Genomic DNA, 13,497 nt, shown 5'->3' on the forward strand with positions numbered 1-13,497 from the left:
GAGGGGTGAGGCCGCAAAGGTGATCGGGGGCCGGAGGGGGGAGGTTGGAGGCCTCGGGAGGGGGGGGGGGCGGTGGAGGCCAGAGGCGGGATCGGAGGCCACGTGAGGGGTAGATCGGAAGGGTCGGGGTTGTCCAATCGTGGAGGGTGGGTGAGATAGAGACGCTGGATCCAGCAAGTAAGTGGAAAGGCACTTATCTCCTGGATCCAGCAGTTCTCACCTCCCTTTAGCTGGCGGGTTCCCTGAGGTTGGGGAAACCCGCCCGCCCACAGTTAAATTTGAAATGGTGGATCACCATGAGGCACACCAACCTCATCGTAATATTTAAATGGGCAACCAACCTCCTGGGAGCGGGTTAGCTGCCCGCCACCGTCCTGCCTCCATTAAAACCAGAAGTAGGTGGGTTGGGGGTCAGGATTCAGTTTTTTTAACTCTTTAACCTCCCACCCAACCCCAACCCACCAGTTTTAGGGGTTAAAATTCCTTCCAATGGGGGACTTCAATTATCCTAATACAGACTGGGATAGTAACAGTGTAAAGGACAAAGAGAGGGAGGAATTACTGAAATGTGTACAACAGAACTTTATTGATCAGTATCTTTCCAGCCCAACGAGGAAGGAAGCAGTGCTGGATCTAGTTCTGGGGAATGAAGTAGGGCAAGTAGAGTATGTTTCAATAGGAGAGCATTTAGGGAACAGTGATCATAATATCATCAGGTTTAGAATAGTTATGGAAAAGGACAAGGAACAATCAAGTGTAAAAATACTTAACTGGAGGAGGGCTAATTTCAGTGAGTTGAAAAAGGATCTGGCCCAGATGGACTGGAATAAAAAATTGGTAGGCAAAATAATAATTGAACAATGGGAGGTCTTCAATAAGAGGAGATAGTTCGGGTACAGAGTAGACTCATTCCAAGAGGGGGAAAGGAAGGGCATCCAAAACTAGAGCTCCCTGGATGACTAAAGATATAGCGATTGAAATGAAACAGTAAAAGGAGACTTATGACAAATGTTAGGTTCATAATACAGTAGAGAAGCTAGCTGAATATAGAAAGTACAAAGCAGATCTAAGAAAGGGAATAAGAGGGGCAAAGAGAGAGTATGAGAATAGATTAGTGGTTCTCATTAAAAAAAAAAGGGAACTTAAAAAGTATTTATGAAAACATAAAGGGGGAAAAATTGAGTCTTGCCCCCTTTGGGGAGCTAACTTCGCCAGGGCGCTACCCGAAAAAATTAGTACCCCTGTGGCCGAAATTCATCGGTAGCGCCCCAAGAGAGAAGTGGGGTGCTGCGAGTGAATATCGCGGCACTACGTGCCACGGTACTGCAGGCCTTCCTCCCCTTCTTAAAGAGGAGAGGCCTTGCGCAGTGCGATCCGGGGCCCAGCTGGGCCACCAGGGATCGGAATGCCAGCAAAAGAGCCCGGCACTCAAGAGAAGTGCCGGGCTCACGGAGCGCAGCCAACACTCCGCGGGGTGGGGGGGGCTTCAGAGGAGGCCGGGGACGGCAGAAGGGGCAGGTGCTGGCAGGCGGCCAGCAAGAAAAATGGCCGCCCGGCACCTTCCCTTTAATTAGTGCCGCCCCAGCCGCAGGTAGGCCCCTTTGACCCCGTCGGACATAGCGTCTGGTGGTAAGTCAGGGGGGCGCGACCGAGGCATGAGCGGGGCGCTGCGCACAGCGATGATGTCATTGCCCACGGCGTAGCGACATGGGGCGCTAACCTCCCGCTGAATTTCGCGGGAGGCGTTGGCGGCGCCGCACCCGGGCGCTATTTGCTTTGCGCCCCGTTAGTGCCCTAAGAGGGCGCTAACGGGAGGCGTAAAGCAACCGAATTTTTAGGCCAAATAGTCAAAGGAAGGATGGGGCGGTTAGTGATAAAAAAGGAAATATTCTTGTGGAGGCAGAGGGCATGGCTGAGAACTTTGTATCTGCCTTCACTAAAGAAGAGGATGCTGCCAATGTCACAGTAAAGGAGGAGGTAGTAGCGATAATGGGTAGGATACAAATAGACAAAGAGGATGTACTTAAAAGGTTGGCAGTCCTCAAAGTGGAAAAGTCACCCTTTCCAAATGAGATGCATCTTAGGTTACTGAGGGAATTAAGGGTTGAAATTGTGGAGGCTCTGGCCACAAATTTCCAATCCTCCTTAGATATGGGGGTGGTGCCAGATGACTGGAGGATACCAAATGTTACACCCCTGTTTAAAAAAGGGGTGAGGGAGAAACCCAGCAACTGCAGCCCAGTCAGCTTAACTTTTAGAAACAATAATCCGGGACAACATTTAGTGATATTTGAAAAAGTATGGGCTAATAAATGAAAGTCAAATTAAAGGCAAATCACGTTTGACTAACTTGATTGAATTCTTTGATGAAGTAACGCAGGGTTGATGTTGTGTATATGGACTTTCAAAAGGCGTTTGACCAAGTACCACGTAATAGACTTGTTAGCAAAATTAAAGCCCATGGGATTAAAGGGACAGTGGCAGCATAGAAACAAAATTGGCTAAGGGACAGAAAGCAGAGTGTAGTGATGAACAGTTGTTTTTCAGACTGGATGGAGGTATACAGTGGTGTTCTCCAGGGGTCGGTATTAGGACCACTGCTCTTTTTGATATATATTAATGACCTGGACTTGGCTATACAGGGCATAATTTCAATGCTTGCAGATGATATGACACTTGGAAATATAGTACACAATTAGGAGGATAGTAACAGACTTCAGGAGGACATAGACAGACTGGTAAAATGGGAAGACACATGGCAGATGAAATTTAACGCAGAGAAGCGAGGAAGCGATGCATTTTGGTAGGAAGAATAAGAAGAGGCAATATGAACTAAATTGTGCAATTTTAAAGGGGCTGCAGGAACATAGAGACCTGGGGGTGTACGTACACAAATCTTTGAAGGTGGCAGGACAAGTTGAGAAGGCTGTTTATAAAAAAAAAAAAAAAAAAATGCATATGGAATCCTTAGCTTTATTAATAGAGGAATAGAGTAAAAAGCAAGGAAGTTATGCTAAACCTTTATAAAACACTGGTTAGACCTCAGCTGGAGTATTGTGTTCAATTTAGGAAGGATGTCAAGGCCTTGTAGAGGGTGCAGAAGAGATTTACTAAAATGATTCTAGGGATGAGGGACTTCAGTTATCTGGAGAAGCTGGGGTTGTTCTCCTTAGAGCAGAGGAGGTTAAGGAGAGATTTGATGGAGGTGTTTAAAATCATGAACGGTTTTGATAGAATAAATAAGGAGAAACTGTTCCCATTGGCGGAAGGATCAGTAACCAGAGGACACAGATTTAAGGTGATTGGCAGAAGAACCAAAGGAAACATTTTTTTATGCAGCGAGTTGTTATGATCTGGAATGCACTGCCTGCAAGGGTGGTGGAAGCAGATTCAATAGTAACATTCAAAAGAGAATTGGATGAATACTTGAATAGAAAAAATGTACAGGGCTATGGCGAAAGAGCAGGGGAGTGGGACTAATGGGATAGCTCTACCAAAGAGCCGGCACAGGCATGATGGGGTGAATGGCCTCCTTCTGTGCTGTATCATTCTATGAATCTATGATAAAGGCTAAAAGCAGGAAAACTAGAATGCTCCAACATGATCTTGTACCTACACCAGCACAATGGACTGCTGTTTTAGAATTTCCATGATTCTTTCCAAAGGGCAAAACTCTAAAGACTGCACCGTCTGAGAGAGAACATTGTCACCGGTATTCCAGGTAGAAGTTTGGGTTTGATATCGAGTGTTAAGGTGCAGATGCGGAGTCTTGTATTCTTGGCATAAAGATGGAGGTCTGATATTTTCTGGCTTATTTTCCCATCTGTTTTCTGCCGCCTTCTCTCCTAAAGGTGTTAGGGCCTTACTGTTATATGGTTCTGCAGGCATCCATCACCCTCCAGTGCCTTATCCAAGTGGCTATTTGTCATCTAGACAATGAGTGTCAGAAAGCTATCCTACCGCCGGAGCACATCACAGCCAATCCTGAACCTGTCCTCACCTGAAATCCATATACGTGCAATGGTCACTGGATAGTGATCGGGAGCCGACTTTCCCCTTTCACACTCAATGGGGTAATTGTTGCATCTCCACCAATAAAAGCAGAAAATGCTGGAAATGCAGAGCGGGTCAATCAGCATCTGTAAAGGGGAAAGGACAGGTTTTGACATTTCGGGTATGTACCCTTCATCAGAACTGAAGACAGAGTAACATTTCTGTGTTCCGTTCTGGTGAAGGGTACACATCTGAAACGCTAACTGGTCTTTTCTCTTTACATATACTGACTGACCTACTGTGTATTTCCAGCATTTTCTGTTTTTATTTCAGATTTCCAGCATTTTCATTTTCTTTCTATTGAGCTATTTGTGGAAGCTAAGGAACTCTGAGTCAAGCACTACCATCTCCTGAAGCGCCGCTCCTTCCTGTACTTAAAAATAATTCAATTGTAAACTAATATCTTAAGACATTGCTGTTTATTTTTTAGGATTGCACATACTAAATTACTGTAGTGGGAGAGAGGCAAAAGAATGAGCACCTCCAATCAGATCTCTCTGCTGCTGTGGAAGAACTGGACGCTCAGGAAGAGACAAAAGGTCAGTGCATGAACAAAGGCAACAGCTTGCATTCATTCCCACATCACTTAGCAGTAGAAAGGAAATGGAATAAGGAGACTATTAATATAGGATCAAATGTTGTGAAAACAAGTTCAGACACTGGACTAGCAGATTGTCACCGAGTTCCGTTAGCTTTTTTTACTTTAACAACAACAACAACAACTTGCATTTATATAGCGCCTCTAATGTAGTAAAACGTCCCACGGTGTGGCACAGAAACAAATTTGACACTGGGTCACATAAGGGAATATTAGGCAAGAGGTAGGTTTTAAGGAGCGTCTTAAAGGAGGAAAGAGAGGCGGAGAGGTTTAGGGAAGGTATTCCAGAAGCTTGGGGCCTTGGCAGGTTAAGGCGTGGCCGCCAATGGTGGAGCGATTAAAATCGGGGATCTGCAAGAGCCCAGAATTGGAGGAGTGCAGATATATCCGGGGAGGTTGTGGGGTTGGAGGAGATTACAGAGATAGGGAGGGGCAAGGCCTCGAAGGGATTTGAAAGCAAGGATGAGAATTTTTAAATCGAGGCGTTGCTTAACCGGGAGCCAATGTAGGTCAACGGGCACAGGGGTGATGGGTGAACGGGACTTGGTGCGAGTTAGGACAGGGGCAGCAGAACAGTGTTCAGTCAGTTGATTCAGATTTCATTTTGTTTTTTTATGATCTTGCCAGCTTGTATAGCAACTCCAATTTGCCGAGCAAAAAGTTGAATCCAAAAAAATATTCTGAAGTTGCAAGCAAATCGAAGATCTCTGCTCTGCTTGGCCTCTGCTCCATTCTTTGGCAGCAGACATCAGTTACCAATATGGGAATTCAACGCTGCTCTATAATTAAGAGATGGGGCTGCCAAATCATCCACAGTAAGAATGAAAAAGCCCCTCCCTGACATTTGACATCTCTCAGCTTGTTTAGTAGTCACATTTGCTCTGGAAACCAAATTGGATGTCCAGCAATACTTGTAAATGCAGTGAAAATGTTCAGAGCATTCTAGGTGACGTAATAAAACTCACTACGCACTTGGTTCGAGTATAAAGCAAGGCTTTAATCAACTTGTTTCAGAACATGGAGGTCTAGTTGTACTTCACTAGTTCCTGTCTTACAAAATGTCCCTGGGCAAGCTGGGCCCACACCCGAGTATTTATACTCCTTGGACGGCGCCACCAGCTGGCCGTCCAGTGTTATTTCATGAGTCGTTTCTTCATGATGATGAGATTTATAACACTTAGGTTTATATTATCTCTACAAATCAAACTAAATACAACTAGGATTTAGATGAAACAAAAACAGAAAATGCTGGAAACACTCGGCAGGCCAGGCAACATCTGTGGAGAGAGAAACAGAGTTAACGTTTCAGGTCTGTGACCCTTCGGCAGAACTAGAAAAAGTTAGAGATGTAACAGATTTTAACCAGGTGCAGAGGCCTGGACTAATGATCCAGAGGTGAGAGTTCAAATCCCACCACGGCAGCTGGGAAATTTAAATTAAATAAATCATGAAACTATCGGATTGTCATAAAAACCCATCTGGTTCACTAATGCCCTTTAGGGAAGAAAATCTGCCATCCTTACCTGGTCTGGCCTATATGTGACTCTAAACCCACAGCAATGTAGTTGACTCTTAACTGCCCTCTGAAATGGCCTAGCAAGCCACTCAGCTGTAACAAACCGTTACGAAACACAATAATAAGAATGAAATCGGACAGACCACCCGGCATCGACCTCAGCACCGGCTACGGACATGGCAACCCAGTCCAACCTGCAAAGTCCTCCTCACCAACATCTGGGGACTTGTGCAAAAATTGAGAGAGCTGTCCCACAGACTAGTCAAGCAACAGCCTGACATAGTCATACTCACAGAATCATACCTTTCCGCCAATGTCTCAAACTCCTCCATCACCATCACCACCAGGGGTGGCGGCACAGTGGGAAGGAGTGGCCCTGTGAGTCCTCAACATTGACTCCGGACCCCATGAAGTCTCATGGCTTCAAGGCAAGAAAACCTCCTGCTGGTTACCACCTATTGCCCTCCCTCAGCTGATGAATCAGTACTCCTCCATGTTGAAGCACTTGAGAGTAGCAAGGGCACAGAATGTACTCTGGGTGGGGGACTTCAATGTCCAGCACCAAGAGTGGCTCGGTAGCACCACTACTGATCGAGCTGGCTGAGTCCTGAAGGACATAAATGTCGGTCTGGGCCTGCGACAGGTGAGTGAACCAACACAAGGGAAAAACCTACTTGACCTCGTCCTCACCAATCTAGCTGTCCACCACACAATCATTGTGGTGACGAAGTCCATCTTCACACTGAGGACACCCTCCATCGTGTTGTGTGGCAGTACCCCCGTGCTAAATGGGATTGATTCAGAACAGATCTGGCAGCTCAAAACTGAGCATCTGTGTGCTGTGGGCCATCAGAATTGTATTCCACCACAATCTGAAACCTCATGGCCCGGCATATCCCTCACTCTACCATTACCATCAAGCCAGGGGACCACCCCGGTTCAATAAGGAGTGTAGAAGAGCATGCCAGGAGCAGCACCAGGTGTACCTAAAAATGTGGTTCCAACCTGGGGAAGCTGCAACACAGGACTACATGCATGCTAAAAAGCGGAAGCAGCATGCTATAGACGGGGCTAAGCGATCCCACAATCAACGGATCAGATCAAAGCTCTGCGGTCCTGCCATATCCACTTGTGAATGGTGGTGGACCATTAAACAACTAATGGGAGGAGGAGGATCCATGAATATCCCTATCCTCAATGATGGTGGAGCCCAGCACCTGAGTGCAAAAGACAAGGCTGAAGCGTTTGCAACCATTTTCAGCCAGAAGTGCCGAGTGGACGATCCATATCCTAATCCTGAGGTCCCCACCACCACAGAAACCAGTCTTCAGCCAATTCAATTCACTCCACGTGATATCAAGAAACGGCTGAGCGCACTGAATACAGCAAAGGCTATGGGCCCTGACAACATCCCGGTAGTCGTGCTGAAGACTTGTGTTCCAGAACTAGCCGTGCCTCCAGCCAAGCAGTTCCAGTACAACTACAACACTGGCATCTATCCGACAATGTGGAAAACTTCCCAGGTATATCCTGTCCACAAAAAGCAGGACAAATCCAACCCGGCCAATTACCGCCCCATCAGTCTACTCTCAATCATCAGCAAATTGATGGAAGGTGTCATCGACAGTGCTATCTAGCGGCACTTACTCACCAATAACCTGCTCACTGATGCCCAGTTTGGGTTCCCCCAAGACCACTCGGCTCCCAACCTCATTACAGCCTTGGTCCATACATGGACAAAGGAGCTGAATTGCAGAGGTGAGGTGAGAGTGACTGCCCTTGACATCAAGGCAGCATTTGACTGAGTGTGGCATCAAGGAGCCCTAGTAAAACTGAAGTCAATGGGAATCCGGGGAAAATGCTCCACTGGCTGGAGTCATACCTAGCGCAAAGGAAGATGGTTGTGGTGGTTGAAGGTCAATCATCACAGCCGCAGGACATTGCTGCAGGAGTTCCTCAGGGCAGTGTCCTAGGCCCAACCATCTTCAGCAGCTTCATCAATGACCTTCCCTCTAATATAAGGTCAGAAATGGGGATGTTCGCTGATGACTGCACAGTGTTCAGTGCCATTCACAACTCTTCAGATAATGAAGCACTGCAGCAACTCGCCAAGGCTTCTTCGGCAGCACCTCCCAAATCCGCGACCTCTTCCACCTAGAAGGACAAGGGCAGCAGGCGCATGGGAACACCAACACCTCCAAGTTCCTCTCCAAGTCACACACCATCCTGACTTAGAAGTATATCGCTGATCCTTCATCGTCGCTGGGTCAAAATCCTGGAACTCCCTCCCTAACAGCACTGTGGGAGTACGTTCACCACATGGACTGCAGTGGTTCAAGAAGGCGGCTCACCATCACCTTCTCAAGGGCAATTAGGGATGAGCAATAAATGCTGGCCTTGCCAGCGACACCCACATCCCATAAACAAATAAAATAAAATTCCTCAGGGCAGTGTCCTAGGCCCAACCATCTTCAGCTGCTTCATCAATGACCTTCCCTCTAACATAAGGTCAGAAATGAGGATGTTCGCTGATGACTGCACAGTGTTCAGCGCCATTCACAACTCCTCAGATAATGAAGCAGTCCATGCCCACATGCAACAAGACTTGGACGATGTTAAGGCTTGGGCTGTTAAAATGCAGGTAACATTTGCGCCACAGAGGTGCCAGGCAATGGCTATCTCTAACAAGCGAAAGTCTAACCACCGCCCCTTGACATTCAATGGCATTGACCAGAAACTTAATTGGACCAGCCACATAAATACTGTGGCAACAAGAGCAGGTCAGAAACTAGGTATTCTGAGGCGAGTGTCTCACCTCCTGACTCCCCAAAACCTTTCCACCCTCTACAAGGCACAAGTAAGGCGTGTGATGGAATACTCTCCACTTGCCTGGATGAGTGCAGCTCCAGCAACACTCAAGAAGCTCAATGCCATCCAGAACAAAGCAGCCCGCTTGATTGGCACCCCATCCACCACCTTAAACATTCACCCCCTCCACCATTGGCGTACCGTGGCTGCAGTGTGTACCATATACAAGATGCATTGCAACAACTCGCCAAAGCTTCTTTGGCAGCATCTCCCAAACTCGCAACCTCTTCCACCTGGAAGGACAAGGGCAGCAGGCGCATGGGAACACCACCACCTCCAAGTTCCCCTCCAAGTCACACACCATCCTGACTTAGAAGTATATCGCTGATCCTTCATCGTCGCTGGTTCAAAATCCTGGAAATCCCTCTCTAACAGCACTGTGGGAATACCTTCACCACACGGACTGCAGCAGTTCCAGAAGGCGGCTCACCGCCTCCTTCTCGAGGGCAATTAGAGATGGGCAATAAATGCTGGCCTTGCCAGCGACGCCCACATCGCATAAAAACAAAAACAAAAAAAATCTAGGCTGCACTCAAAGTTCATCCTCACTCCTCATTAAAATGATTGCAGTCATTATTCTCATCTGAAAGCTCAAGCTCATTGGCGTTACACTGAAAAAATGGACCAATATCGGGGGCAATCTAAACACAAGTAATGATTGCCACAAGCTTTTTTCACTGCTTAATGGGGAGGTTCACTGATGCTGCAGCACCTCATTCTCAGCATTGTTGGATGTACAGCTGCCTCAACAACCAGAAGAAGAAGGACAAGGAGAAGGAGCACTTACCTGCAAATCCTGATGGCAGTTTGCCACCCTAAGAAGAGAGTCAGGAGGATTTCCGATGAAGCTTTGGGGGCGTTGGTTTTAGCAGTGGAGAGAAGGCAAGGGGTCTTGTACCCGCCAATTAGTAGGAGGCCCTCGCCACAAGTCTACCAGACTATGTGGAGGGAGGTGGCACACCACATCACGGGCAGCACTGTGGTCCCCAGGACCCACACACAGCGCAGGAAGAATTTTAACGAGCTCACACAGGTGGTCAGGATGAGTGAAGGCTTCCACAAATGCTACATACCACCATCTATACCACAAGCTTCACACACTGCTCAATGCACCAAAACACCCAGCACTCACCCACCAACAATCTCTACCTAGCAACACTCACACCCACACGTCACACCTTGCACACAATCACAGCTATTCAACTATGGCAGGCACAAGGGTTATATGAATTCATGTGATATATGTGATATGTTTTATAGATAAATTTATTAATTGTGTTTGGAATATTTTGTGGTCTCTCTCATTTCACCTTTGCACCCAGAAGGATGCTGTGATATAGCGTGAGACAGGGATTGTATGATGGGGATGTGGTAAGCTACGGGGATCTGGGGTTTCATTTATGCCAATCAGAGTCTGATGAGCCGGTCAAGAACAGCCCGTCTGGAAGGAAAATTACCTCGCTGCCTCCGCTCCCTCCGCTGTAGATCCTGGAGGGCGAGGTCCACTGCCAGTACAGCCCCGATGACTATTAGCAAGTGTTGTAGGTTGGAGCTTTTCAGAAATAGTTATGGAGTTTTGCACTTGCTGCAACACTCCCTGATACCAAAGAACCTTGAAATGAATAAAGATCACTCTTCCAGCAGCAGGAAGTAGCACACAGCCACTCAAGCTTCAAAAGCCTGTCAGATCTGAGTGATTGTTCATGATCCCTTCAAATAGTGTAACTGGAGCCGAATTCCTGCTGTTGTTGTTTTCTCCAGCCGATAAGTTGGGAGATTGGGCGTCAAGTGAGCATTACACACTCACTGACGTCATGATCTCTGTGATGGCGAGGTCCCCGGCAATCACGTTCAGTGGCAGCGCTACCAGCAACACCGATATGGCATATGGCGCTGGAACTGGCATTAGGTGGTGTTAAAGCTCTCAACAGCGTTTTAGCACCATCTCGTAGCACTAACGTGTGGCGCAAACCACACAAATTTCTCCCCCATAGTATATAGAAACATAAGATAGGAGCAGGAGTAGGCCATTCGGCCCCTCGAGCCTGCTCCGCCATTCAATGAGATCATGGCTGATCATCCAAGTTCAGTACCCTGTCCCTGCCTTCTCCCCATATCCCTTGATCCCTTTAGCCCTAAGAAATATATCTAACTCCTTCTTGAATATATTTAATGAATTGGCCTCAACTGCCTTCTGTGGTAGAGAATTCCACAGGTTCACCACTCTCTGGGTGAAGAAATTCCTCCTCATCTCTGTCCCAAATGGCCTACCCCCTATCCCCAGACCGTGACCCCGGTTCTGGACTCTCCAGCCATTGGGAACATCCTTCCTGCATCTAGTCTGTCCAGTCCTGCCAGAATTTTATAAGTTTCAATGAGATCCCCTCTCATTCTTCCAAACTTCAGCGAGTATAAACCCAATCGACCCAATCTCTCCCCACACGTCACCGGAAAGCCCTGCAGTGGGTAGTCAAAACTGCCCAACACATTACCGGCACCCGGCTACCGACCATAGAGCACATATACCAGAAACGCTGTTTACGGAGGTCACAGACCATCATCAAAGACCCTACCCACCCCAGCCACAGTCTGTTCGCCCTCCTGCCATCTGGGAGACGCTACAGATGCATTCGCACCCGAACAACCAGATTTAGGAACAGCTTCTTTCCCAGGGCTGTCATCCTACTGAACTCCACAAATAAACTCTAAAGCCTACACATCTGCCAATGCACTTTATTATGGTTATGTTTATGTTAATGTATTACAAGACAAATGAATGTTGAATGTTTAAATGTCTTAAACTAAATGTACACTCTCGGGAGCCGCAAGCCTACATTTCGTTGTACTGCACTTGCGCACTAACAATGACAATAAAGTTGATTATTATTATTATTATTATTACTCCTGCCATCCCAGACATCAGCCTGGTGAATCTTCGCTGCACTCCCTCCATGGCAAGAATATCCTTCCTCAGATAAGGCGACCAAAACTGCATACAATACTCAAGATGTGGTCTCACCAAGGCCCTGCACAACTGCAGAAAGACATCCCTGTTCCTGTACTCGAACACTCTCGCCACGAAGGCCAACATACCATTTGCCTTCTTAACCTCCTGCTGCACCTGCATGCCTACCCTCAGCGACTGGTGCACAAGGACACCCAGGTCTCATTGCACTTCCCCTTTTCCCAATCTATTGCCGCTCAGGCAATAATCTTCCTTCCTGTTTCTGCCACCAAAGTGGACAACCTCGCATTTATCCACATTATACTGCATCTGCCCAACCACCCAACCTGTCCAAATCACACTGGAGTTTCTCGGCATCCTCCTCACAGCACACACGCCCACCCAGCTTTGTGTCGTCTGCAAACCAGGAGACATTACATCTAGTTCCCTCGTCCAGATCATTAATATATATTGTGAATAGCTGGGGTCCTAGGACCGATCCCTGCGGTACCCCACCAGTCACTGCCCGCCACTTGGAAAAAGAGCCGTTTATTCCAACTCTTTGCTTCCTGTCTGCCAACCATTTCTCTATCCAAGTCAGTACCCTGTCCCCAATCCCATGTGCCTTAACTTTACACGCTAATCTCTTATGCGGGACCTTATCGAAAGCCCTCCGAAAGTCCAGATACACCACATCCACTGGTTCTCCCCCATCCACTTTACCAGTTACATCCTCAAAAAATTCCAGTAGATTAGTCAAGCACGATTTACCCTTTGTAAATCCATGCCAACTTTGTCCGATCCTGTCACTGTTTTCCAAGTGCTCTGCTATTACATCTTTTATAATGGACTCAAGCATTTTCCCCAATACTGATGTCAGGCTTACCGGTCTATAATTCCCCATTTTCTCTCTACCACCTTTTTTGAATATTCCAATACTATGGAAGAATAGACGCTAGCTTTTTAATATAAGAACAATTAAGATGAAATTTTGATGCATTCAAACAGGTGATATACTGGACTGGCACTAGACATGACAAAGTAGAATGCCTCGTTAGTTGGAATAAATAGTTGCTTTGGACTGATTGTACCTACTCTCCTGGTAAGCAATAATACATAGAAGGTACCGCAGGCCTTTGCAGGTACAAGGTATCATGCTATAATCAGAAGGTCAGCCTGAGATGCTTTTATGCATTTCTTACTGGCTGGGTGTTGAGCAACACTGGCAATGGTCTGATAGCAGGATTGTAGATTGTCTCCTTGATGGGAGGGAAATGTTTGGAACATGGAGACCCCTCAAAAGAAAATAAAGTAATTTATTAAGAGGAAAAAAACTGTTTATGTAGTAGAAAGGGAAGGTTCTGAACTGAGTTGGAGTTCAGATCTGGAATTTCATAACTGGAGGCTCCAAAATGGCAAAATAGGATGCATTAGAGATTTTCCTAATAGGTTTCCATGGAGCTCATGGAAACTTGCAGTGAGCTAGGTATTTTTAGGGCTTACCTATGTTGAGCTGTT

The 13,497-nt window shown here is 46.8% G+C and overlaps 1 protein-coding gene across 3 annotated transcripts in view; it reads left to right on the forward strand.

Moving 5' to 3' along the window:
- The window catches only part of abca4b (ATP-binding cassette, sub-family A (ABC1), member 4b), a 187,505-nt gene that overhangs the window by 20,065 nt on the left and 153,943 nt on the right, over nucleotides 1-13,497 (forward strand). For all 3 annotated transcript variants that reach the window (XM_085983291.1, XM_085983290.1, XM_085983289.1), the window contains exon 2: nucleotides 4,484-4,592. In XM_085983291.1, coding sequence (XP_085839417.1) covers nucleotides 4,527-4,592 — 66 coding nt within the window. In that variant the 5' untranslated portion in view covers nucleotides 4,484-4,526. The remainder of the gene's footprint in view (nucleotides 1-4,483; nucleotides 4,593-13,497) is intronic.

The sequence above is a fragment of the Somniosus microcephalus genome, chromosome 3 (genome assembly GCF_052327205.1).
Source record: "Somniosus microcephalus isolate GS21.2 chromosome 3, FLI_Smic_1.0, whole genome shotgun sequence".
Classification (NCBI taxonomy): domain Eukaryota; kingdom Metazoa; phylum Chordata; class Chondrichthyes; order Squaliformes; family Somniosidae; genus Somniosus; species Somniosus microcephalus.